General features: G+C 44.5%; 1 protein-coding gene across 3 annotated transcripts in view; it reads right to left on the bottom strand.

Annotated features, from left to right (window-relative positions):
- Lypd1 (LY6/PLAUR domain containing 1) overlaps positions 1 to 27,653 on the bottom strand; it is a 38,347-nt gene that overhangs the window by 1,877 nt on the left and 8,817 nt on the right. The window contains exon 3 of one of the 3 annotated variants that reach the window (XM_031380907.1): positions 12,399 to 13,712. The exons of the other annotated variants lie outside the window; for them this stretch is intronic. Coding sequence (XP_031236767.1) covers positions 13,423 to 13,712 — 290 coding nt within the window. The 3' untranslated portion in view covers positions 12,399 to 13,422. Of the gene's footprint in view, positions 1 to 12,398; positions 13,713 to 27,653 lie in introns of those variants that run through there. 3 annotated transcript variants of the gene reach the window in all.

The raw sequence follows: 27,653 nt of genomic DNA on the forward strand, positions 1-27,653 counted from the left end.
AACATGTATGCAATGTATGTGTATATCTGAGTGCAGTATCCTCAGACTCCAGAAGAGGAGGATTGGATTCTTTTGGAATTGGAGTTACAGGCAGTTGTGAGCGGTATTATGGAGGTGTTGGGAGCTAAACTCCAGACCTCTGCATCCTTATAATCATCTCTCCTGCCCCTACACTCAGCTTTTCTATGTGGGTTCTAAGGATCAAAGTCAGGCCCTCAAGGCTGCATGGCAAGCACATTACTGACAGAGCCATGACTTTAGCCACAATGCTGACAGAGCCATGACTTCAGCAACAATGTCTGTTTTACAATCAGCTCCCACTTCATGCCACACAACAAGGTTTTCTTTCCCTTTTGTTATTGTTCAAACCGTCTCATGCCAGCCCCACCGATCCCATTATTACCTTCGTTATCACCTAATAAGTGGCCATAGAAAGATGACTACCAACCAAGAGTTTCATAAATCTAAAGAACAAGTCCCAAAGAGAGTAATTCCACTGTCTATTGCAGGGACCCCGCTTTGAGGAGTACACTAAGTTTAAAGGGCAAGTAGGCACTGGCAGGCACTCACAGCATGCTTAGGACAGCCTGTTCTCCAGGAATGTCCTATTCTCCAGGTAGCAGTTTTAACGCCAGGACCAGTTGAACCAAAGAGCTGGTTCTTGATGACAGGCGCTGTGGCAACAGATTGTTTCCTGAGGGACTGGCTAAGAGGTTGTTACGCAAACACGAGAACCTGAGTTAAGATCCCTAGAAGTCATAAGAGAAAACCCAAGGTATTGCTAACACAGCCCTAGGTCCTGTCAACAGCCCTAGCTCCTGTCAGGCTCTACATGGGAAGGCAGAAGGGATTCCTGGAGCTTAGCGTCCAGCTGGCCTAACAGTGCAGGTTCAGAGATTCCCAACTCCAAGACTAATATGGAAAAGCAGTTGAGGAAGACATCTGATATTGACCCCTGGCTTCCCCACCTATGTGCACACAACACACAAACGCACCTGCATGTACATGTTTACTTACAAGCACATACAAAGAAGCTTCTGAAAGGACCATAGAACTCACTGGTCTTAAGGAGTGAGCGTGTCTTATCAAGTCACAGAGGGGCCATTGAAGTAGGGCATTCCTGATGATCAGGTGATTATTTTTTTTTAAGCTATGAGTTCACTACTGTGAAGCAATAGTAACAATGATAACAAGACTAGCATGCACCACAGTTGATAGAATACTTGCCTAGCAGGCATGAGGTACTAGGTTCCACCCAGCACTGCATAAATTGGTTGTGGTGGTGCATACTTGTAACCCTAGCACTTGGATGGTAGAGGCATGGGGATCAGGAGTTCAATTCATCCTCAGCTACATTGTGAGTTTGATGCTATCTGGACTATATAAGGCCTTGTCTCAAAGGAGTAACAATTTTAACAGTCCTGTGTAAGGGCCTTCCTGGATGTCAGACACTGTACAGGTGGCCACCATATGCCAGCTCTTTTAGTTCGATTTCTAAATTTAGATATAGTGTGCCCTTGAAAGGTCTGTGTAGAAAAAGCTTGGTCCCCACCATGGGGAGCTGGGAGGTGGGTACAGGGAGAGGTCTTAGGTCACAGCATGTGTGCTTCTAAAGAGAACAGTGGTATCCCCCATCTTCCTGTCTCTCTTTCAGTGTGTGTGTGTGTGTATGTGTGTGCATGTGTGTGTACACATGTGGAGGCCAGAAGACAACCTCAGATGCCGTCAAGAACCACCCATCTTGATTTTTGAGATAAGGTCGCTCACTGTTCTGGAAATTTCCAATTAGACTGGACTGAGTGACCAGTGAGCCTGAAGGATCTGAAATTATAAGCATGTACCACCACATATGGATTAGTTTAAAGCATGTGTTCTGGGGAATCATACTCAGACCTACAACACTTGCCTTTTGCCAACCGAGAGAGCTCCACAACCCTTTCAAAAGCTGCTAACCCAAATAAGTCTTTCTTCTTCCTATGTTGATTAGTTTAAGCGTTTTGTGTGTTTTAAGCATACAGTGATGAAAAGCTGACTAGCATGACTTGAGGGTACCAGGGTGAAGGGTCACCTGATCCTCTCTATGGTACAGATCCAGAGCCTGGGTGCTGGTTACTGAGCCTTAGTAACTTGCCCAGGTCCCATCATCAGACTCTCTCCTGTCATCTGATATAGAACTTATCAGAGTGGCAGCTGTAGCTTAAATGAGAAGTACCCTCCATAGGCTCATGTGGTCAAACATTTGGACATCTGGTCTCTGGATAGTGGCACTGTTTGGAAAGGTTATAGAGCATTTAGAGGAGGCTGGAGGAAGTGGGTCATTGGCGACCAGCCATGATGTTTGATAGCCCGGTCCCATTTCTTGTGTGAATGCTGCCTCCTGACTGCAGATGCATTGTGCGCTTGCTATTTCCCCCATAATGGACTATATATCCTTCTTAAGTGGTTACCAGCCTAGTGTCCCAGGACAGCTGTGAATACGGCCTAACACATTTGTAGATGGTGATGCCATATCACAGTGTCAAAAGGCTGGACACTCCTACACATTGAGCCCAAATAAACCTTTCAGTTGTTTTATGTCAGGAATCTGACCATAGCAGTGAGCAAAATAACTAATTCAATATCCACCTAAGTGTATACATGGAAGAGTTTGAAAGGTTGTTGATTCCGTGAGCTTTGGTGTGTGTGGTCATTTTTATATCAACAAATGATACAACATTTGATTTGGGATGGATAAGTTAGAATAGTGACACTGGACACAGAAGCGATGGTCTCAAGTCTGCATGCTGTTTTGCAGCTGAGAGAGATAACATATCCCACCAGCAGCCAGGGACCTTAACCCAGTAATTGCCTGCAGGTGTCTGGGCAAGGGTGGTTTAGGTTTGTACTCCTCCTCCAGGAGAATTGCCAGTTTGGGCATGTGGAAATAGTAAAGATTCAAACTGCCAGAAACTCTCAAAAGGAGGTAAAGAAGTACTTCCAGTTTTCTTTAAAACATGCAATTTCATGTTATTTTTTTTCTTCTGTAACTACATGCTTGTAAGGATTGATTTTCTAGCGCTGATCGGCCATCCTGGAAGGTAAGGTGCTCTGGAGATACAAGGAGAATGTGTTGATGCTCATATATATGTAGGAGGCATTATTTCACTTTGCAGGAATTCTCTAAAGTTTCCACCCATCCTACCTGCTAGAACATTAACTTTTATACAATATATTCCAGAACTTGAATTTTTAATTTGTCATCCAGCAATCCAGCTGCGTAAAGGAACAAAGCTCATTGGAATTGAACTGGCAAATGATCTGTGTGTGTTTCACATATACACAATGCACACATGAACACACACACACACACACACACACACACACACACACACACAGAGAGAGAGAGAGAGAGAGAGAGAGAGAGAGAGAATGAAATTATGTCTTTTGAGCTGACAATCCTTCCCACAAGAGCCATAGAGCATCTAACAAAGCCCCCAGCACCAGGGATTAGGAACCGCCTTTTGAATTGTTGGTCAAGGGAATCCAAGAGGCTTCCAAAACAGTGTAGGCGATTACTGTTGCCCTTGGTTGCCTCTGAGAGGTTGAAAGTCAGCCCTTATAACTGAAGATGCCATGGACTTCAGACTCAGGACTCAGAAGATGATAGCTGGAGTTAACCTGAAGGTCTCTTCCCTAAGGACTAGCTTTCATAGTAGAACAGTGGTTCTCAGCCTTCATAATGCAGCTCCTTCATACAGTTCCTCGTGTTGTAGTGACCCTAATCATAAAGTGATTTTTGGTGCTATCCATAACTGTAATTTTGCTACTGTTATAAGTTAAAATGTCAATATCTGATATGCAGATGGTCTTAGGCAACCCCTGTGAAAGGGTTGTTCAGCCCCCCCCATGGGTCATGACCCACACATCGTGAACCATTATTGTAGAAGATGGTGCTATGCAAACTCCCTAAAGAGGAAAGCAACCAATGGTTCTACTCAGCTACCAACTCAGTGAACCACAACAACTAGCAAGGCATGATGTTCCTAAATGCAATAATGGCATTCCTACTTGGCAGCAACCAACCTAAGGCTAGCTAGTGAGGTCATGGCTCTTAGAGGCAACATAATTCTGCCACCTTACTGTAACAGCATTAACTCCTAACTGCAATCTCAACACTTATTCATAAAATCACAGGTAAGGGTAGCTCTCATCCTTCATCAAAGAAGCTTCTCTTGGCAGCAGATAGAGGCCGCTCAGAAAAACCACAACTGGTCAAGAGAGAGAGAGAGAACAATTGGTCATGGGGTACTCAACTTGAATAGAGGATGTTCCTCTAGGAAAAGATTGTAAGAGGTCGAGGACCAGCGATTTCCTAATCTTCTGGGAGATTCTGTCTCCAAGAGAAGAGACAGGGATCCTCCTGCTGTGATATTACAACAACATGGCTGCCCAAACAAGACTGGAATAATGACAATACCAATAGGCTAAGGTGGGAAAGGAAATTCCCATAGGGCTCCACCCAAAGACAAAGAACTGCGAGGAACATCAATGACTGCTAAGAGAAGGACAAGCAACCTTTAGGCACGAGTCCATCAATTGGTTATCCTACACTATGTGATCAGCTTTGAATATATATATATATACATATATATATTACTATATACATATACATATGCAACACTAAATGTATTTATGTGTATTTGTGCATGTGCACATATATGTGTGTGTATGTGTGTCAATAATAATCAAAGAAAAAAGGCCAAATATTTGAAAGGGTTTATTCTGCATTAAACCACAATCAATCAAAATGCAGACTTGTGGAGCCCAGTCCCACTGGATGCATCTACAATACACTCCACACCTAAGGCAAAACAGATTGTAAGAGTCAGAGGATTGGAGAATTTGCTGTGAGACTGTGTCTCCTAGTAATGTCAGAAGCTACACCCATGAAGTCTGACCAACGTGACTGCCCAAACATGAACTGAACAAGGATGACACCCACATCACACTGAAGGAGAAAAGCCCATGAGGCATCAACCCTACCAAAGAACGATCGGCAACCAAGGAAAGCTGGGACCAGGAAAGGTGGGCTTCCCTAGGGAGAGCACACCGAGTGGTTGTCCAGTGACAGGATCAGACCTGAAAGTATGCATATGAGTACAACTCTAGGGGCTAACAATTATAACTAGCAGTGTGTGTGTGTGTGTGTGTGTGTGTGAATGCATATGCTTATATGCATGCAATAACAATAAGTGTCAAAGAGGTCATGAACTTGAAAGAGAAAGGAAGGCTTATGGGAGGTCCTGGAGGGAGGAAAGGAAGGGAGAGATGTAATTAAATATAATCTCAAAAAATTTAAAAAATAAATTTAATTTTTAAGTATCTTTAAAGCCACAAGGGAGGCTGGGAAGGGGAAACATGGTTGTCATACAAGGGTGAGGACTGGGCTTAATTAGCTCCTCACACTCACATAAAAGCCAGATGCAGCAGCAGAACACATTTCAATCCTAGCACTGAGGGTACTGAGTGGAGAGAGACAGACCCCAAGAGCTCAACAGCCTAGGTCTAGCCTAGTCAGTGAGCTCCATGTTCAATGAGAGGCACTGTCTAAAAGGCAGAGAAAAACAAAAACAGTAAAAATAAGGGAGAGAGCCATTGAGAAACACGCCCAACATGGTCCTCTGTCCCCCACACATATAAACACATATATGTACCTGCGTTTGCACATGTAAACATGTATGATTACAAGCAAATACTGCTGCTGCTGCTGCTGCTACTACTACTACTACTACTACTACTACTACTACTACTACTACTACTACTACTCACACACACACACACACACACACACACACATATGCACGCACACACACATGTGCACACAAACACCAGAAATAATTACAAACAATAAGTTTCCTTAATGTATAAAATGGCCCTGGCAGTTATTAAGAAATAGATAAGTAGTTCTGCATCTGAAAATGGACATGGTAGATGACAGTTCATAGATGAGACAGGAAGGCCTGGGCACGAGCTGTGTTTCTCATCCTCCCCACCGTAAAGACACGTGCAAATTAAAACCTCGGGGAGGTACAAGTTCTGCTTAGCACTTGGACAAAGTTCATGAGGCTTATTAGCACCAATTTCCTGGGCTCTGCAAACAGGTCCTCCTCACACCACGGGTTCAGAGGGCAGACAGGTGTGAATGCTGTGAATACAAGGTGGCGGCGGCTCTCAACACCACAGGTACACACTCTCCTTGACCCCCGCAATTCCATTTTGATGAACCTATCTGACACCCGCAGAAGCGCAAACTGCCCATACCTGAGGTTATCCATCAAGGGGTGGTCGTAGTAGCGAGGGTGGACAATTGCTCCGTCTGCCACCGGGAGCCTGGTAAGCAAGCTGTGTTTTATCTGCACAGTGAGATTTCTCCCAGCTATTAAACAGGGGAAGGGCTGAGATCTATCCTGTTACAGAATGAAATATAATCGGACAGTTCCTTCTTTGCCCCACCCCCTCTCTTTTTCATCTCCTTTTTAAGATTTAATGAAGGAACTTTTGCTTCTTTCTGTGTCCTCGTTTGATTTCTGTTGCTGTGATAAAACACTAATCAAAAGCACCTTGGGGGAGGAGAGGGATTATTTGGCTTATGTATTCAGATAACAATACATTATGGAAGGAAGTCAAGGCAGGAACTCCAGACAGGAACCTGGAGGCAGGAACTGAAGCAGGGTCCTTAGAGGGGTGCTGCTTACTGGCTTTCTCTCTGTGGTTTGATCAGCTTGCCTTTCCACATGACCTAGGACCACTTGCATAGGGGTGGCATCCACAGTGTGTTGGACCTTTCCAAATCATCATCCATCACGAAAACGGAGCACAGGCTTACCTACAGACCAATCTGATGGGAGTATTTTCTTACTTGAGATTCCTCCTTTTTCAGGTGACTCTAGGTTGTGTTGAGGTGACACAAAAACCCACTCAGTGCATCCTATATTCCAGATGTGAGTAAAGCACTTTACAAATAGTAGCTCACTTAACCATTGTAACACCTCAACACAGCTTTCTCAGACATAGAAATGGACACAGGTGCCAGGCAGGGTGGCGCATGCCTTTAATTCCAGTACTTGGGAGGCAGAGGCAGGCTGATCTCTGAGTTCAAAGCCAGCCTGGTCTTCAGAGTAAGTTCCAGGACAGCCAGGGATACATAGAGAAACCCTGTATCGAAAAACCAAAAAAAGAAAAAAAAAAGAAGAAGAAGAAAATGGAACAGGCATCAGTGAAGCAATGTCCCACAACTCACATAGGTGACACATGGGATTTGAACCCAGGAAGCTTGATTGCCAAACCATACTTAACCACTCTGCTATGCTGCTTACCACACTCACAGGGGCATATTTGTGTGTGTGTGTAGGGGGAACAGAAGTTTACATATATACACATCATTTTACAAGCATAAAATCTCCCTGGAAGAATATACAGCAATGAGACAATACTAGCTGCTGTTGAAGAAAGATGTTGCATAGTCACAGAGGTAAAAGACAAAACAAACTTTTTTTTTTGGTAACCATTTGAAATCAAAAGCAAGAGAATGAAGTACCATTCTGAAATTACCTTTGAAAATAACACCCCCAGTGAGCAATTTTTTTTTTTTTTTGTAAAAATCAAATAGCTTCTCTTTTTCAGTGTTACATCGACCAGGTTCTTTCTAGCTGTGCCTGTTGGAGGTTCCTGGAAATAAGGATGTTCGTTCTCAGAGAGAGAAAGGCAGCCACAAGTAGGAGGTTTCCCAAAGCCCAAGGTTTGGCAGCACAAGGTAGGGGATTTGTGGCTGTTTTTCCTTTGGTCCAGTCCCCTTAAGCTCAAGGATGAGCCTGAGAGGGGAAAGGCAGAGAATAAAAGCAGATATACCTCTGTCGTGGATGTCTAGTTGAAGTATAAATCCACACAAATGCTAAGGCATCTGTATGTTTTTTTTTAAAATTGTGTATATATGTGTCTGTATGTGTAGGTATGTCCACATGAGTGCAGGTACCCTTGGAGACCATCATATCCCCTAGATCTGGGGTTAATAGCAGTTACGACACCTTACATGAGTGCTGGCAATTGAACTTGGGCCCCCTGCAAGAGAAGAATACATTCTTAACCACTGGCCCATCTTTCCGGCCCCTGGAAGGATCTATATTATATGTATATATTGTTATTAGAAATGGAGCCCATAGATTTGTGCATGCTAAGCACACCTTCAGCCCCTGAGCTAAAGCCCGGCTCTATAGTAACTTAAAACATACAAGTTCAACAGTTCTACTGTGAGCATTTATACTCGAAAGCACAGGCACCTAGATAGACTTACTAGGAAATTAACTATGGGATGTTAAACAGCTTTTGAAAGAAAACCACAGTGCCCTTTGCTGATCTGGAATGTTCTCAATGAGAGGGGAAAATAAGCTACAGAATGACATTTCAGTGTACTGTTTATGTACGGAAAACACAGAACAACACGATACGCGCTTTAGATAGATGCGTGCACTAACCCATTTGTGAGGATTTGTATGCCTAAGTAAACACAGAGAAAGACGGTCAGAAACAATACTTTAACACTTTCGATTATTCTAGGATACATGAGTGGCTTATATATGTGCATGTGTGGATGTATGTGCACATGTGTGGAGGCCAGAAGTGCATGTTAGGTGTCTACTATCAGTATCCAGATAGGGTTTCCTCACTGAGCCTGCAGCTTACCAGTTTGCCAAGGCTGGCTGGCCAGTGAGCTCCCAGGAGCCTTCTGTCTCTACCTTCCCAGCGATGAGACTACAGAATGCTGAGGATCTGCCTGAAGGTCCTCATGCTTCGACAGCCAGTGATTTACTGGCCAAGCTATCTCTCCAGCCCTATTTTTGATACATGAGTGCTTTACAGAAGGGATATATTCACTGATAGATTGCATCTGTAAGTTATAAATGAACAGAATTGAGAAAGATGAACCCCACGAACCACTTCTCTGCAGCCAGAGCCTCCCTGCAGGCAGCAGTGACACAGGGCGGCTGAGTGGCAGGCATTCGAGTTTGATGAAGGGCAGGATGGTTTGGTGTGACCTTAGTGGTATTGTGGATAAAGTCTGAGCTGCAGTCAGTCATAGGTGGGCTCTTCTCAGATGTACAGATGGCCTGGAGGCTCAGCAACCCATTACCCATGAGGGAAGAGGAAAGTAACAGGCAAGACCAGCAGACAGACATCTTTGAAAGTCTTGAAAAGCTGAGAGGTGCTTCCTGCCCCTCCATTGCATGACACTTTCTTTATAATACTTGTTTTATAAACCTACTGACAGAATGGAAGACCCAATAATTAGGACAGAACATCCATTGCTTCAAAAGTACTTTTCAAATGGATAAATGATGGCCTGAGGAAACAACTCAGTAAGCGAATTGCTTGTCATGTCAATAGGAAAATAGGAAGATCTGAGTTCTGTTATCAGAACCCACCTTAAAATGCCAGGCATGGTATCTGGCATGCATTTGTTTTTTTTGTTTTTTTGTTTGCTTTGTTTTGTTTTGTTTTGTTTTGTTTTGAGACAGGGTTTCTCTGTGTAGCCCTGGCTGTCCTGGAACTCACTCTGTAGACCAGGCTGGCCTCAAACTCAGAAATCCACCTGCCTCTGCCTCCCAACTGCTGGGATTAAAGACGTGCGCCACCAACGCTTGGCCTGGCACACATTTGTACTTGGGAGGCAGAGACATGAGGATCCCTGGGGCTCATTGGCTGTCCAGTATAGCCTAATCTTATACATACATATGAATGCACACACACACACACACACACACACACACACACACAAATAAATGAATGCGTGAACAAAGGGAGGAGGGAGGACCAGAAGTGGGTAGAGTGGTCCCACTAGAGTGAGTGCTTTTCTGTAAAGTGCTATCAGAATTTCCTTATTGGACCTGAGGTCTCAGAAGCTGAAGTTTCATCTAAGACAGCTCTCCAGACCATGGTGAACACAGACAGAGCCACAAAGCCCTAATCTTGGAGAGTGAGATTCAGACTTAGCCAGTGCTGGCAGGCTGGGATGGCTGACAAAGAGTTGTCTATCAACCACAGGTGAGCTGCCTCCAACTCAGAGCTGCTTCAGTGCTCCATCTCACAGAGACACAGAGACGGGTCCTGTGACTTTCTGGTAGCTTCTCACGGGTCGGATTTGTAGACCAGAAGCTTTGTTGAACATACCACCTGTTATTACTAAATCAACCAAGATGGCATGCACGTAAAGCTTTAATCCTCTTTAAGGCTTTGGAGAGGGGCCCGCCCTTCCATTCTTCCAGGGACTCTTGGATTTAGCTGGGTGGCTATGCATGCTGGATTTACAATTGTTGCAAGCAGATCTTCCCAAGGAAGTCATTCCTATTAATCCAACTTATTAAGCTGTGCATGGTGGGGCATGGTAAGAGTGAAAGGAGAGAGGAGCCAAATTCTGACATTATTTCTCAGGGAATTCATTGCACTACAGCAATGGCACTTGACTCCTGGGTGCAGAGAATCAGACTGTGGAAAGCAATGCCCCCAAGAGTTATGCTGAAAAGTTAGAATACTGAAGCAAAGAGAAAAGGGCTGAGGAGAGAGCTCAGAGGTTAAGAGTACTTACTGCTTACTCTTCCAGGGGAATCGAACCCAGGCAACTCATAGCCACCTGTAACTCCAGCTCCAACAGTGATGGAGCCGATAGAGAAACAGCCTTGTCAGTAGAGGGCTTGCCTTGCACGTTTGAGGACATTGACAGCACAGGCCTGTCCTGTAGTCCCAGCACTGGGGAAGCAGAGAAAGGAGGATCCTTGGAGGGTGGGAGGTAGCTCCCTGGCCAGCCAGTCTAGCTTTCTTACTGAGTTTCAGGCCAGGGAGAGACCATGCCTCAAAAACAAACAAACAAACAAACAAACAAACAATAGATACTACCTTAGAAATGATAACAAATCTGTCTTTTGTCCTCTATGTGTGTGTACACATAAACACACACACACACACAGTAGTATGCCCATACCCACACAGCAGTGATGTGCACAAAGATGGTATTTGTTGTTACATTTGTTGATGGTATAGTATGTAATTTATTTAATTTCTACAGAGTATGTTCTGTTCATGCCCTCAACCCATACAAGTAATACCAACTTCTACATGTTTTCTACATAGAACACATCACAGAGGAAGCAGCGACTTCCATAATCATTGACAGACCCACCTGACATTTCAAATGATCTCCTCTTTCCTCTATTTTCAATACCCGCCCCTCTCTCTCAGCTCCTCCTGGATTCTACTGGGCCACATCTTGGCATGTGCATAAATTATACATTCAGATGGAGGGAGACTCAAGGCAAAGCCAGGGATGGTACAGAAGGCAGGAGAAAGAAAGAAGTTTTTAGAAGCGGAGGTGGATGCTGCATGGCCTCTGTCTCCTTTGCGGCAAGCCTTCTTCCAGGCATCAAGCTTGCTTTACAAGGTTGAATTATTGATTACACGGGGGCAAGAAGAAAGATGGTGTTTTCTCTTTGTTGGAGTTCAGCTCTTTTTGCCAGCTTCTAGCACAGCTGGGTCACCATAGCTTTAGTGGACAGAATAACAAACGTCTACAACAGCCTGGCTGGAAGCAAGCCAGCCTGAAAGTGGTCTCAACTCTGGGATTCCATATTACTCTGAGCTGGACTGTGTATTGCAGCCTGACATTTTGGTGTCAAAGCCTGCTGCAAGTTGACCAGGCTAGAAGCAGATAGGTAACAAAGCTCTTTAGGCTCCTGATCAGGGGTGGGTGCTATCACTCTGCCCTAGACCTTCTTTCTTCAGAAACACCTCAGCAGTCTTGCTAGCGGGTCTAAAACAACCTATAATACAACCTATGGATCACAGATAGCTTCAGAAAGCAAGGAATGCAGCCCAGGACAAAATTGTAAAACCATACGGTATTTCGTTCGTTTGTTCATTCGTTCATTTGTTTGTTCCTTCCCTCCTTCCCTCCCTCTTTCCTTTCTCTCTCTCTATACCTATATATATATATATATATATATGATATAGATATAGATATGTGTGTGATAACTTGATTGTACAGTTCTCTAGGGTGAATTTTGAAGATGACAACAACCTCTCTCATTGCAGTCTCACGTAAAGTAAAGGTCTGTCCATCCATCTGATTCTCTGGGCTGTGGGTTGGACACCCGTATAAGGAACTTGCCAGAAGGTGTACCTACTCCCCAGGTATGATCAATGCTAGAACTTTGCCTTGGGAGAAGCAATCATTGAGGATGGTGGTTTTCAGATGGCAGTGCGGAATCACCCGTTACCCTTTAAATCTGCACATTCCCAGAACCACCCAGGCTCATCCCTTACCGGTGCTCTAAACCTCCAAATCACCGCTTTGAGAAGGAAGACAGCATGCACAGATTATAAATGTAAATTTTAATTCTTCCAAAGAGAAGCCTTTCCAATAACTCATTATGCACACAACCTGGCTGGGCTCAGTGGTAGGAATTGAGGCACATCTGCCTGACACTCAGGGAGCCCCAGCCTTGGAGTGCAAAGGCCAGACAGTTACTTCTTCCTCCATTTATTTTCAGGCTGTCTTCTCCATCACCCTCATTTTCTTTCTGCCCTGTTGTCCTGACTGCCATGCCCTATAGGTCTGTTGGAAGACAAGCCCTAACATGCCCTTCAGAGACCTCAATTGTGGAGTAGACTTGTTTATTCTGCACCATTTGATCTCAACATGCTGGTGGACCACTGCCCACTAAAAGGACATGATGGCTACCTTCAATCATGAACATGACACACCCCAGAATCACCAGGGAAGAGAATTTTAATGGAGGATATATCCATATTTGACTGCCCTGTGGCATGTCTGTGAGAGGCATTTTTCCTTAGACAGGGGTTTCCTGATCTGTGAGAGTAGAGAGAAAGAGAGCTGCACACAAGCCAGTGAGCAAGTGGGCAAGCAAGCAAGTGTGCATGCATGCATTCAGTCTTCTCTGCCCTTGCCTATGGATGTGATACGACCAGCTATTGCAAGCTCAAGCCACTGTGACATCCCCACAGTAATGGAGCATAACATGGAATGGTGTGCTAAAATAAACATGTTCTCCCTAAGTTGCTTTTTGTCAGGGGCATTTTCATCCCAGTCATAGAAATAAAACATAACTAGATATTTTCTTCACCTTGCCTCTGGATATTTCACTGGATCATTCACATCTAATCTGCCTGTTTCAGGGGTTGGCACACTTCCCTTAGAAGGCATAGGTAATCAAACTCCATCACAGCATTCCAATTCTGACACTGCATCACAGAAGCTGCCAGCCATACACAATTTGGGAATAGCTGGACTTCGCATCTTGCAAGAAAAGTTTATTAGCACAAACAGGTTGCATTCATTTGCTTGGATTCTCTTCTCACAACACCACAGTCCGTGGCTCACACAGCACAAATGTGTATCCTAGTTGTGGAGGCTAGAAGTTCAGGATCAAGATACTGGGGAGCTCTCTCCTCTTCAAGGCCTTCTTTTCTGTGCTTAAGCAAGCCACATTGTCTTTGTGTTCTCATGGGAAGTTTCCTCTGTGTGTACCTCTTCCACAGGGCACTAATCCCACTGGACCAGTGTGTCGTTTTCATGATTTCTCCAGTATTTACTTTGTGGAGGCTTCCTTTCCAAATATCACGGTGCTGACGGCCAAGATCGTGATATTTAAAAGAGGAAGCAGACCCTGTCCATAACAGAAAGAGTGGATGTGATTTCAGTAGGTGGAAGGACACAAACCGTCCACATGAGATAGAATGAAATTTGGCCTGGGAACTGTGGCCTACAGATGTGTATTCTAGCTGGTCCAAGTCTGTTCACCTTTCAAACATATTACTTCCACCAAGCCTTTCTTCTGCAGCTTTGTGAGAGGCACCACCAACAGTTGGAGGCATTTGCTTTAGGATATATATCCAAAAAGGGTGTCTCTAGGGTCCTCATGTGTCTACTCAAGGGCTACTCTGTCAAAGACCTTGGCTAGTTTTACAGGATGGCACAATCTTCTGAATGTATTTTTAAATGCTTCCCCACTGAACCACTTCAACAGAGAGCCTGCTCTTCAGAGCAAATGCAAACCCCCCCGCTGTTGGCTCAGAATCCACAGGAGAAGGAGGAACGGGGATACAGGCTGAGAAGGAAAAGTCAGACAAAGTTACAGCAGACCCCTGCAGGCTGTTCCCAGTGTGTGCAGGAGGAGCAAAATCTCACACATTACCACAGTGTTCTATTTAAAGCCACAGTTCTATGGGAAAGCCTGTGTGGTTCCTCAACTGGAAGTTATCCATCAGTGCACCTGAGGAGTGTTTGAGCTCCTGTCACGGTTCTCCCCCATCATAAACCAGAAACCACATCATTTCATCATGAATGCTGTAAAACAGCCTCAGCGTGCTCTGCTTCTTGTAACATCCTCGTAATTTGAGGCAGTCTCATGTACATATACTATGTCAGCTCCAAACTTGCTATGTAACCAAGGATACCTTTGAACTCCCAGTTTTCCCACCTCTATCTCCTGAGATCTGGAATCTCAGGCTTTCACCACCATGCCCTGTCTGTGTGGAGTTAGGGATAAAACCCAGGGCGCCCTGCATGTTATTCACAATGGAGCCAACCCCCACACCAAACACTCTCATTTAACCATGCTAAATCCAGACTGCTCAGCTCAGGTGTTCTCTTCCAAGGAACAAGGAATGCTACTAAAGTACATCATAAAAGTCGATGTGATAATTATCACCTCCTCTTGAGCTTAAAAATGGAATTTCTCAGGTATGATTTTTTAAATGAATTTTTGGTTTTCTGAGTATTTTTTAAAAACATTATTCTTGACAATGGGAAGAAGAGAATTAATGGTTTCTTTTCTTCCAGGGCACATAATTTTCAAAAGAATTTATGCTACTCAAGAGATAATCTAGAAGTTTAATTATTATGTCACTATGAGAGTTAATATTGTCAACTTGGCAAGATCTAGAATCAAGATTAAGAGACAAGCCTCTGGGCATGTTAATGAAAGATTATCTAGATTAGGCTAGATAAGGTGGGAAGACCCTGTGGCCAGCACCATCCTCTAGACTGGGTCCTAGATTGAATAAAAAGGGCGAAGCAAGCTAAACACCAGCATTCTCCTTGCCTCTGCTTCCTCGCTGTGGATGCCATGTGGCTTCACACTTCCTGCTGCGGTGCCTTCCCCTGTCATGATGGATTGAATATAGCTTTAACAACGAGCCAGAATAAACCTTTCCCTTTGTAGGTTGCTTTTGTCGTGTATTTGGTCACCACAAGGATAGAAGATAACTAATACTGTATCTTATTAAGAAAGCAGTGTTGGTTGTATCAGTCCTTTCTCTGGGATACTTCATATCGTGACCTGTCACAAGGGTCATCCATCCGTTTGATTTGTTGTTTTTGAGAAGGTGAGTGGGCAATCATATTGCTCATAAGGCAGGCAGTGGAAGCTTCGATCATGTACTGAAATTGTTAGTGTGTGTATGTGTGTGTGTGTGTGTGTGTGCATCTGTGTAAGATGTGTGTGCATGATCATACATACACATGTAGAAGGAACAAAGAGTGACAGAGTATTCTCTACTCTATCATTGGAGGCCTTATTTCCTTGAGACAGGGCTTGCCACAGAACTTTATACTTTTCAGCTCAGCTGGGGATGAGCAAGCCCAGTAATCCTCCTGTCTGTGCTTTGTGCTAGTCAGTGGTGCCTAGGAATGCCCGGCGTTTTTATGTAGGTGCTAGAATCTGGATCTGTGTCCTCAGGCCTTCACGGTAAGTGCTTATATGCAGTGAGCCAAATGCCCAGGCTGTTAACACATTTTATCAGTGAAAATAACATAAAAAGAGCTTGTAACACTGTTTAGAGGCACAGATATACTACACTAGGAGCCAGAAGATACGGGTCTTTCATGAGGTTCTCTCATCAAGTGTCGGGGCTTGTAGGAGGTTCAGTGCACCCTTCCTAGCCTCTCCTCCTTCACCTTCAAAAGAGAGTTGAGAAAAGAGAAAGCAATGTTCCACATTAACTCTGAAGAAAACTGCTAACTCAACACAAAGCATGTGGATTTTGTTAAGAGACCAACAAAGTTGGACTACAATTTTCCCTCAGCTACGGCCATGAGTAATACACTTTATTAAAGCCACAATTTGAAATATACATGAAATCAGAGTGCAGCTTGCATTCAGTGGTATATTGAAGTGTTTGTCAACCTAGTAGCCATGACCTACTGAGTAAGCTGAGTGAGGAACAACCCGCAGAGTTGGAGCTAGAGGTAAGGCTAGGCATCCAAGAGAACTTTCACTTGCTGTTCTTGCAGAGGGACAGAGTTTAGTTAGCACACAACCACTATGGCTCTTGCTCTAGGGGGATCTGATGCCTTCTTCTGGCCTCTAAGGTCACCTACACGCAGGTGCACATGCACACACAGACACACATAGACATAAATAAAAATACAAATAAAATCTAAAGAAAAATATTTCCTACCAATTACTTATCACAATATAGAAACCCCAGCAGCCTGTACTTTGAATTAAGCAATCAAAGTTAACATCACCAATAACAGGACATATTAATGGCATGCTCCCTTTGATAGGAGGACCAGAAGGGAACTTTTCCTTCAGAGTATTCTTGTCAAAAGTGCAAAACATTATTCCAGTCATGATTAGGCAATAGACAAAGCCAGCCTGGTGTGGTGTATAGCAGCCTGGTTACTTCTTCAGAGATTCAAGATCAGTAAAGACAAAGGGAGGATGGAGAGTTGTTAGAGGTCAGCCAAGAGGAAGGAGACATGGCAGGGAAAGGCAACATTGGTCCCTCCAGTGGAAAAGAAGGAGAGCCTGGAGGTTGAACATGAGAAGGCGAGTGCCCCTACTATGGATGCACCAATGCTGGCATCATGAGAAGCCTTGCTAGTTCCCGTATAGCAGCACTGATGCTAATATCTCAGTTCTGATCATTATATCATTTGTTTTCCTCAATGTTGTGACAAAGCATGACAAATGCCACTCAAGGAAGGATTTATTTGAGCTCTCAATGTGAGAACCCAGTCCCTAATGCGGGAAGATCAAGGCACCTGCTTGAGTTAGGTGCACAGTCAGCTAGCAGAGAGGTGAATGCTGATTTTACCTTTTTATTCACACCAGGGCCCCACCCCCATAGGCTGATGTCACCCACATTTAGAGTATGTCTTCTCACTTTAATGAGCTCAGCTTCAGAACTCCACCAGAGACATGTGCTTGCCTCTGACATCAGTGGTTCTCAGCCTGTAGGGCGTGGCCTTTTTGGGGTTAAATGTCCCTTTCACAAGGGTTGCCTTAGACCATCAAAAAATAGATACTTACATTATGATTCACAACACCAGCAACGTTACAGTTTTACAAAGTAACAATGAAAATAATGTTAGGGTTAGGGAGTCAGCACAGCATGAGACACCGTGTAAAAGGGTCACAGCATTAGGAACGTTGAGAACCCCTGTGCTAGATGGTTCTAGACCCTGTCAGGGTTGGCAGTCTATATCACCCATGGCTGTCGTTGAACTACTGTTACCCAGTGACTGACATTGGCTTAACTGACAAAAGCTACACAGAAACGACGCTACTTACGGAGGAGTTCTGTCTCTAAATTTCAAGTTTTCCCAGATGAAATGTTTATTGGATTTTGTTGTGTGGTTGAGAGGCACTATGTCAAGCACACTTCCACACTGTTCACACTAATGATGGGGGTGAAGGGGAGAGGGGGATGTGGAGGTGGGGAGGAGGAGAAGAGGGAGAGACAGAAATAAACAGAGACAGACAGACAGACAGACAGAAGGGGGGCATACTGACAGTCACACCCCTAAGCTATGACCTCAGAAAGCTTGGGGGCTCCTAGAATGTATGGTACTTCTGGAAGATTACTCGGAGGATCCTTTCTCACCGTCTCCACGCTCCTTCCAGATGAAGGCAAGTCTGTACCTCTTAGCCTCCCACCTTTTCTATTCTTCATCAGGGGTGGAGTGACATGTAACATCGACAAGTCTGGGAGGAGCATACTGGACACATGCTGCTCTTCCCATACCCCTCCGTCCTTGGGGGTCAGTCACTTACAGAAAACATGCACTGTACGTTGTACTGCTGTCAAGGTACTCCCGGTGTCTGTCCCTGTCTGTGACTAAGGAAACCGGCTGATTGGAAGATGCTAATTCGAATGTAGATCTAATTCTTACCCCAAAGCAATTCCTGCCATCCCATTTCTTCTAAAACTACAGACTTTTTTTTTTTTTTTTTGGTTCCAGCCATTCTGTTCTTCCTTTAAATTCTTAATTCCTTCAGACCTTGGGCAAGAAGGAGGCCAACAACTGAGCACTCTTAAGAGTCTGTTTGATTCCACTATGTTGTAGTACACACAGCATCTCAGGAATGACTTTCTAGCCTCTATTCTTTAAGTGTTTTTCAAACATTTAATTAATCTTCCATTCCAAATAGCCTATGGACCTAGAGATCCATAACATAATCATTTAGTGCTGTTTTTGCTAGATGTGTTGAACATCATTCCTCTATATTGGGACTGAAAGGTCTTTCATTCCCCTACCTCAAAAGATGGGTCTTTGGGTCATTCAGAAAGACAGAGACACACTTTCATTACAACCCGCATGCTACAAGTGTGCTTTCAAAAGTTATCCTCTGGGCTGAGGAGATGGCTCAGTGGGCAGAGTGCATGCCACACAATCATGAGGACCTGAGTTCAATTCCCCAGCACCCACGTATAAAAGCTGGTTTTGGTGGTACATATTTAAAATTTCCTGTGCTGCAAAGGGCAAAGACGAGCAGATCTCTGGGGCTTGCTGGATAGCCAAACTAGAAAAATTGGTCTGGGTCCATGAAAGACACCTCTATCTCAGAAATCAAGGTAGCTGGAAGCTGAAGAATGATACCCAAGGTCATGACTTCTACACACACACACACAGTAGCTTTTCACAGTAGCAGCTTTTGCCTCTGCTCTCTCTGCTAGAGCAACAATGGGATGGGAAATGTCTAACCAGAGTCCTTGGGTAGTCCATGTCTTTTCACTCTCTTTGCAATTTAATTTAAAGTCCAGCTTCTGTGGCGAACTGCCACTCCTTGTGACCGCCTGCCCGAGAGTGAGACTAATCTTTCTCTACTTGAAAAATAACCAACACTTACAGCACCATAGTTATGATTATATCACAATAAATATTCTATGCAGGACCAGGAACAGCTCCTTCAAGAAAAATGCATGCAGACGGGTAATTGGAATGAACTATATGTGTTTTCGCCGCGCCTTGGAAGCGATAGCAAGAACAAAGATCTTCGATCCATTCCCAAGCATGTATTATTTTTTTTTCTCTTTAAAGAACACTGAATAAGGATTTTTGACATCCTCTGCATCATAATAGGAACAAGTCTGGAACAAAAAGCCCTGTCTGCATGCGAGGCTCAGGCCTCCTTACTGCCATGATGGGCTCTGGTTATCCTGAATAAAGAGAAAAGGCCTGGAAATGCATTTGTTCCTGGACAATTCTGTATACTAGCTCTTAAGCACTTCTATTTTACCTTGGTTGTGAATAACTGAGAGGCCAAAGAAATCCCCTCCATCTAAGCTGCACATGACGAGGGAAGCAAGTGAGAACGCCAACCAAGCTATTTGAGGAAAGGGGGCTCTGCCCGCTCTTCATCGTGATTGTATTGGCCCACCTCTGCCTAGCCAGGTAGAACTAGGGTAACATGAAGGAGTTGTAAAAGCCACTAAAAGTCAGTCTTTCAACAGCTACAAGAAAACAGACGTGAGTCAATGTGACTGGAATGTGTTCATTTTATAGGAGGGTTGGATTATGTTTTTATAAAATTTAGTGTGTGCGTATACTTGGGTGCCGTGTTCATGTGTGTGTGTGTGTGTGTGTGTGTGTGTGTGTGTGTGTGTGTGTGTGTGGTTATGAGGTGTTCATGAGCATATGTATTTTTTATGTATGGTGCCAAATGTGTATGGGTGTGCACATGCATGTGTATGAGCACAAGTATGCCTGTGCATGTAGAAGTCCAAGTTTGATGTCAGGAATCATTTGCTACCACTCTTCCCCTTAGTCATGGAGACAAGTGCTGGGTCAAATCTGTAGCTCTTCAATAAGGTGAGTCTTACAAGCCAAAGTGCTGTGGGGATCGATCTCCTGTCTCCACCTTCTGCGGCTGAAATTCTACAATCACCCACTCACGTTGTTTTTTTTTTTTTGTTGTTGTTGTTGTTGCTTCTAGGGAATCCAAACTCTAATCCGAACCCTAATGTTTATACAGCAGGTGCTTTAACTGCTGAACCATCACGTAGATAGATTTTTATTCACAGAGTTCTAGGAATCCAATCTCTGGAATGTCCTGTCAATCTTGTGATAAATGTCACTTGTGTGAGGATACCTACTGCTTTCTTTCCCGAATGTGAAAATGAACAAGAGAAAGGTTTTCTGCTTGCATTTCAACATTCTACTTAAGCAAAACAGTGTTTTTCTTCAATCAAAGAAACCATTTGGGTCCTTTTCCCGGGGAAGCCTGGAAGCATTGTGTGCTAATGTTTTCTGCTCTTGCGTAAGAATTTTTCAAAAGATGAAGGCAGTGGTCAGAGAGTTGACCCTGACAGCTTCTGACAGTCACGAAAGGGAGAAGCTGGGAATATTTTCTTATTTAAAGCCATAGATATAGGCTGGGAATGTGACTCATCATGTAGAGTGCCTGCCTTACATGCACGAAACCCTGAGTTTGATGCCCAATACCACATGGTTGTACATGCCTGGAATCCCAGCTCTTGTGGTAGAGCCAAGAAGACCAGAAGTTCAAGGTTATCTATGGTTACACAACAAGTTTGGGACCAGCCTGGAGTTGCATTAGATGCTGCCTCAAAAAGGCTAAAGAGATGGCTTAATAGTTAAGAAACTTTGGCATTTGCAGAGGACCTAAATTTAGTTCCCATTACCCACACTGAGTGGTTCACCATCACCCCTGCCTCCAGCTCCAGAGAATCCACAGTCTTCTTCCGGCCTGCATGAATGGAACACTTACTGATACATAGTATTCATTCCCACAGACATACAGACACATAAATAATAATTTTAAAAAGGAAGACAAAAGGCAAAGGTGATAACACATGTTACCTTGGTGTGACTGTATCCCTTCAACTGGAATTTAAAGGTGGCATTATGCTCAAGATGCAACAGCTTAAGGTGATCAGAAAAGCGAGGAAAGCTTGAGTCTTTAGAAGGAGTCCTGAGCCTGAGGGAATGTCCTAAGACCACCTACTTGTGAACTGTCCTGCCTGGTGACTACTAAGTGTTCTCCCCACTTAAGTCCCGGTTATTACCTAAAGCATTGTTAAGTAATAGAGCAAGCAATGTTCAGGGTGGAAGAGCAGAGGCCCAGGCAGCAGCGACAGCTGGTTGACTGTTCATAGGGACAGACTGGTGAAGGGACAGACTTAAGTGCCTGGGGTGCTGAGGCGCTAATAGAGGAGTTCATGCACCCTGGGGCTTGGGTGAGACTGGACTTAGGTTTGCTAATAGAAAGGATGACTCTATTGATGATAGGAAATACAAGGATTTAAGCAGCTGAGCCCATTACTAGAGGCAGGTGGTGAAATAGTATAAGGGTCTGCTTGCCCAGAATGAGAACCCAAGTTGAATCCCTCCGAACTCATGTTAACAAACAAACAAACAAACAACAACAACAACAACAACAACAGGCCCAGTAGTAGGCACCTATAATCCCAGTCCTGGGGAAGCAGAGCCAGGAATATCCTTAGGGTTTGCTGGCCAGCCAGACTAGCAAAATGGGCAAGTTCCTGGTTCAGTGAGACACCCTGTCTAAACCTGAGATGGAGAGTGATTGAGGAAGATGCCCAACTTCAACCTCTAGCCTTCGCATTCCTCCCTATGGTGATGCACCCATATCCATACCCACTCCCCCCACACCCCCCACACACATCCTAAGGGTAAAACAGACAGTACTGAAATAGCCATGTTCTTTTATTTTTTTCCTTTTTCTGTAGTGATGTCTCCAAATTCAGTGGTTTGTAAGTCTATTCACCAGCAGCTTGTCTGAAAGGCTTGTGTTTTAGGAACAGTGTGTCTATGGCCTTTTGAACTTGCTTCTCCTGTATGGGAGAACTGGGTGCTGGAGAAGGCGAAGGATTGGAGGAAGTTATGAGCCCATGCGACATGACATTTTCTTTCTTCTCTAGGGAGGCTATGAACACAGCTGGTGTCCTCAGGGTAACAGAGGTCCAGAGGACATGATTAGATGGTGGAGGTCTGGTCTTCCAGCTACCTTGACTACCAAGTTAACTTCGCCCTGTATGTGTGTTTCTTCAGAGCCTTCCTATTAAGCCAAGTCAAGCCAGCCTTGAAAGCAGGATGGCACGGCACATTAGAAGACCTGGGGGGCTGGGCAGCATTTCAGAGGAGTGTCTTTAAACACAACTGTTACCATCAGGCATGAGCCAGCTATTTCAGAGGTAATAAAAAAGTCAATGGACAGATTCAATGTGTCCAGACTGTATTCTTATGCTAAAAATCTTCCATTGCAGGTCTATCTGCCATTTTAGCATGCGACTGGTTTGTTTCAATAAACTCAATTCTGTGAGTGTATATTTGGTGTCAAAAATCAGTATGTGTGTGTGAGAGGTGCGGGTGGTAAGGAGGGAACGAGAGAGACACAGACGGAGGAAGGGCATGGTGCAGGTGAGAGAGAGGACATAGAAAGGAGTGAGTGTGTGTGAGTAAGAGAGGAGGGATGGGGAGAGGAGAAGAGGTAGGCAAAGGGGAGAGAGTGGGGAGAGAGTGTGGAGAGAAAGAGAGTGGACAGAGAAAAAGAGGGGAATGGCATAGAATTTCTTTTGGCACCTGTGTAGAGAGAATCATGAATGGGTTGTCTTCCTATTTTATTAGGAAAATATTCTATAAAATTCTAAAAGGATGCAGCACTAGGCTTGTGGATATGGACAACAATACAATTCTCAGAACATTCTTCTGTCCTGCACTTGACATCACCGTCACCAACACCAGGTACTAGAAATGTTTCTGACAGGGTGTAGGCGAACTGAACCCCTGTGTACAGCTGGCTTCTGTGTACAGACTTCAGTGTTGGGGGTCTCTCCAGCATCTCTCGCAGTAAGGGGTTGCCTCCGACTCTCTTTCTCTTTCCTTCTCTTCCCATAGCAAGTGACAAGCTGAATGCCTTTCAGAGGAACTTAGAGAATTCATCTGTCTAGGCAGCCCCTCTGCCCACTGACTGCCTTCGCCCCCTGGAAATACAAAAGGCCAGAGAATCCCCGGCTTCCTTTATAGCTGAAATACCATTGTGTTTACAGTGTTGGTTTCTTTACTTATCGCAAAATTAGCCTTCTTTCTACTTCTGAATAGTTTTTATTGTTGCCCAAGACCCAAGTGCTTCTGCCTTACATAAGGAGCCAAAGTGCATAAAAGCCACCGTCCAGCCTCATCCACCTGCTCCCACTAATGCCCTTTGAAGGAGCCACCATGGAGGGCCGCCTGGACCGCTATGTGCATTCATATTCATCCCACGTGCAGCGTGCTCCCACCATAGCCGGCTGAGAGCTTCACCCGGCGCCACCCGCCCCTGGCACTGTCTCCAGTTGAGAACAAGTCCAAGAAATAGAAAAACATAAAAAGCTATTGTCCATGTCCAGTGAGAAATGAAACGCATTGGACCAAGCACCACAACTTCCTTAAAATAATACAGCTCTTTATCACTTCCACATGGGGATCAGGCTCAGGGCTGCCGAAGTCATAAACCTTTTGAAATCAATGGCTTGCGCCATCACCGCTTGATTCTAACGCATCACCTTTTTTTTTTTTTTTTTTTTTATAAAGAAGGCAATTTATTACAAACTTTCAATGGCTTCACCTTATCTTCAGCACTAAATTCAGCCCCTGCCCTGCTTGGTTTTGTAGTGTTGGCGGCAACTAGAGGGTTGGAAGCGATTTATTAATGAGAGAACATGCATGCCCTGAAGCTCTGGCTGAAGAAAATAGCTTATGAATTACTGTGCCGCCATAGCCCGAAGTTTACCTCATCTAGAAAGAATTAATGACACATGTCAGATTTCTTTGGCTTGTCCCCAGGCTAACTCATGCCAGATTTTTGTTGTTTCTTGTTTGTTTTAGGAAAGGTCTTATGTATCCCAGGCTGGCTTTGAACTTGAAATATAGTCAAGAATGACCATGAACTGCTGAACCTCTAGCTTCCACTACCTGGAAACCAGGATTACAGAAGAGGACCAGCATGCCCTATAGGTTCACGGGATGCTAAGTAAGTTAGGGTGTGTCTCCAGTGCCCACCCTAGATTTGATAGCCGTTCCTATTATAAACGTGGCCTCCTGGGGGTTAGCAAAGGCAGTGACAGTATCATCGTCTACAAGCAAGTTTCTCAGAAACAAAATCTCATGGCTCTACAATGAAAACTACAGGGCAGGAAGAAGAAGGTTTCGTCTTCCACATTCGGGGCAAGCAGCCTGGCCTTCCAAAACTATAATCAGATTTGGCTTGGGGGAGAAAGGCAACCCGAGCGGATATTCCTTGGAAAGGACCCATTTATCTGATTTCCTTGGCTGAAATCTTTCCCCGGGTTTCTCTTTCCACGTGCTCTTCCCTCCAGCCTTCCCAAGGGATGAAAGAGATGTGTCAAGATGCTCCAGTCCGCTCAAAGAGCACCCTCTCAAGGTCATAGCCAAGCCATCTGTTCAGTGGAAGTGGTGGACCAAACACAGTTAATGTTCTCCTGGCTCTGGAGGGTTTTGGCTTAAGAGTGATGTCACATGACCTTAGGGTTTCCCTTACAAAGGCTTCAAAACCAATAACCACCTACTCATGCCACCGACGATTACTGTTATTAGCCTAAAGGAATTCAATATCTTCTCAAGAGAAAGCGGACAAGTATTTGTTTAATGGGTGGATAGCCCAGTGCTTGGCATAGGGTACATGCTTGAGGGACGTGAATCCCTTCTATCCATAGCTTACTGGACAGGCTTGGGTGCGGGCCTTTGCTTTTTAGTTCAGCAAATTACTTCATCAGCCATTATGATTCTAAGGCTTACCAGCTCCTCTGTGATCCATCGTACTCTGTTATCTAGAAGTTTCCAGATCCCTCATCTAGATGCCTCTCCTCATATGTATGTTCGCAAGATGGAAAATGTGTCATCAGAAGTTAGCAAGAAGAACAGTGTATATGTAACACATACACACACACACACACACACACACACACACACACACACACACACACGACCACAATCAAGTAAGTAAGCAAATAAGTAAAAGCAAAGTGGGAGAAAGCAAACCAGAGAATGTTAACAAAGTTAGGCTTGGGAAGCGGGAGTGGATTCCATTCCCTACCCCAGTATAGTCTAGAGAAAGTTACCTACTGAACCTCTCTGGGTGTAAGGTTTCCCAGTGTGGCCATATCATGCCATTGTGAACCTTGCAGACTAATTATTAGGACAGAACTGTAAGGAATTAAACGCTTCATTTAAGTGCCCTCAGCAGGAAAGGTAAACGGAACTAGAACCACTGTCTTTTGATGGGAGCATGAATAGTGGCTAAAGCAAGCCCAGGGAGACTTCAGACATGGCTGATTTTAGATTTTATCCAAATTTTTGAGACAGAATTTCACGTAGCCCAGGCTGGCCTACAGCACACTATGTAGCTGAGGGTGATCTTGACCTTCTGATCTCTCTACCTCGACCTAAGTGTTGGAATTACATACGTGCATCATCACACTGTGTTTATGTGGTACTGGGCATGGAACCCAAGGCCTTGTATGTACTATAAAAGTGCTGTGTCGACTGAACAACATCCCCAGCGCATGTTTAAAAACCTACTCGGTTGTGGTAGCTCTCTTGGCACAGGCTTCATTCTCCCACTGTCTCACTTAGGAAGGCGGGCAGCCTGCTTGTACCTTTTCCAGGGGAGGACGCGCTTTCCTTGCACACACTTCTCAAGTGTGAAAAGCCTGGAATGTGATGCTCTTTTCAGTTAATGGTGCTGAGGCCCTTTTCATAAGATGAGCACCAACCAGCAGGTGACTCAGACAGATGCAGACACCCACAGTCAAATAGAGAATGGAGCCTGGGGACTCTTATGGAAGAATAGGAGGTAGGATTGCAGGCTCTGAAGGGGATCAAAACTCCAAAGGAAGACCAACAGAGTCAATGATCCTGGACCCTGGAGGCTCTCAGAGACTGAACCACCAAGCAAAGTACATACATGGGCTGGACCTAGGCTTCCCTACACATAGGTAGCAGATGTGCAGCTTGGTCTTCATGTGAGTCCCAAACAACTGGAGTATGGGCTATGCCAGAAGCTATAACCTGTATGTGGGATATGTTCTTCTAGCTGGTCTGCCTAGTGGGAGAGGAAGTACCTAGCCTGGCAAAGACTTGAAGTGCCAGGGAGGAAGGATAGCCACCATTTTCTGGGGTAAGCCCAGGATTGTATAGGGGTTAAGAAAGCTGGCTGACCAGAAGCAGCGGGCATTGTTCTCTGTTCAAGGCTGTGGGTATAACTAGCCCAGCTGAGTCCTTGCCTTGATGTTCCCTCCATGATGGACCAGAACCTGGAAACTGTAAGCTGAGTAAAAACCCTCTCTCTCCACAGTTGCATTTGGTCAGGATCTTTTATCGTAGCAACAGAAGTGAAACCAGGACAAGCATAAAACAAGAGTTTGGGGTGTTCCCTCTTGTATACCAGACTAAAACTTTTTTGCCCGATTGGGAATTGTAACCCAAGTTAGCAAAAAAGTTCTTTGAATTAAGGAAAGGATGAAGCAAGGGAAGGAAGGAGGGATCCACATTCAGGAAGGATGTGGAGTTGGGCTTCACGGGGGGGGGGGGAACACATGGGGAAACCGATAACCATTTCACACTTCAAAGAAGCGGTATGGTTTGTTTCCTGACTTCATCTCCTTTCCACTTGGGGAAAGAGCCCCAGCTTTGAAGCCTCCCTGTTTAAACTCATTAGGAAAACCATCAATGAAGGAAGCTTTCATGAAACCGTAGTGGGAGGAATTAGCGTGGTGGGGAGAACCAGATCAATCTTCAAGCCTTTCATCTACTGAGATGGGAGGTCAGCCCTGGCTGCCTGTTCAGCTGGAAACTTAACATAAACAAATGCTTCGCTTATTGGAGAGTCCCAGGGACAAAAGGGCTGTGATGTTCTCCCTCCAGTCCTCCCCAGAAGCCAGCTCTGCCTACTGCATTAAAAAGATGGGTGGATCTGCAATGCGCATTGGGCAATCGGAATGGCAAAATGTCTTGTCCCAGAGAGAAAGGTGTTTTATTTAGCATCCCAAAAGGGGTGGAATATCAATGCTCGTACGACAGGCTCCCTTCCTATGCAATTCATAACTTTACTCAGGTAGACATGGAAGCCTTCCTAGCAAGCTTGTCAGCATAACTGTTTTAATGTTGGAATTCCCTCTCTCTCTCTCTCTCTCTCTCTCTCTCTCTCTCTCTCTCTCTGTGTGTGTGTGTGTGTGTGTGTGTGCACGTGAGTGTAAAGGCCATATAACAACCTGTACTGTCATTCATCAGCCTTATATACTTTATTTATTTTTTTCTTTTCTTTTCTTTCTTTTTT

This window comes from Mastomys coucha, unplaced genomic scaffold (assembly GCF_008632895.1).
Source record: "Mastomys coucha isolate ucsf_1 unplaced genomic scaffold, UCSF_Mcou_1 pScaffold1, whole genome shotgun sequence".
NCBI classification, from domain to species: Eukaryota; Metazoa; Chordata; class Mammalia; order Rodentia; family Muridae; genus Mastomys; species Mastomys coucha.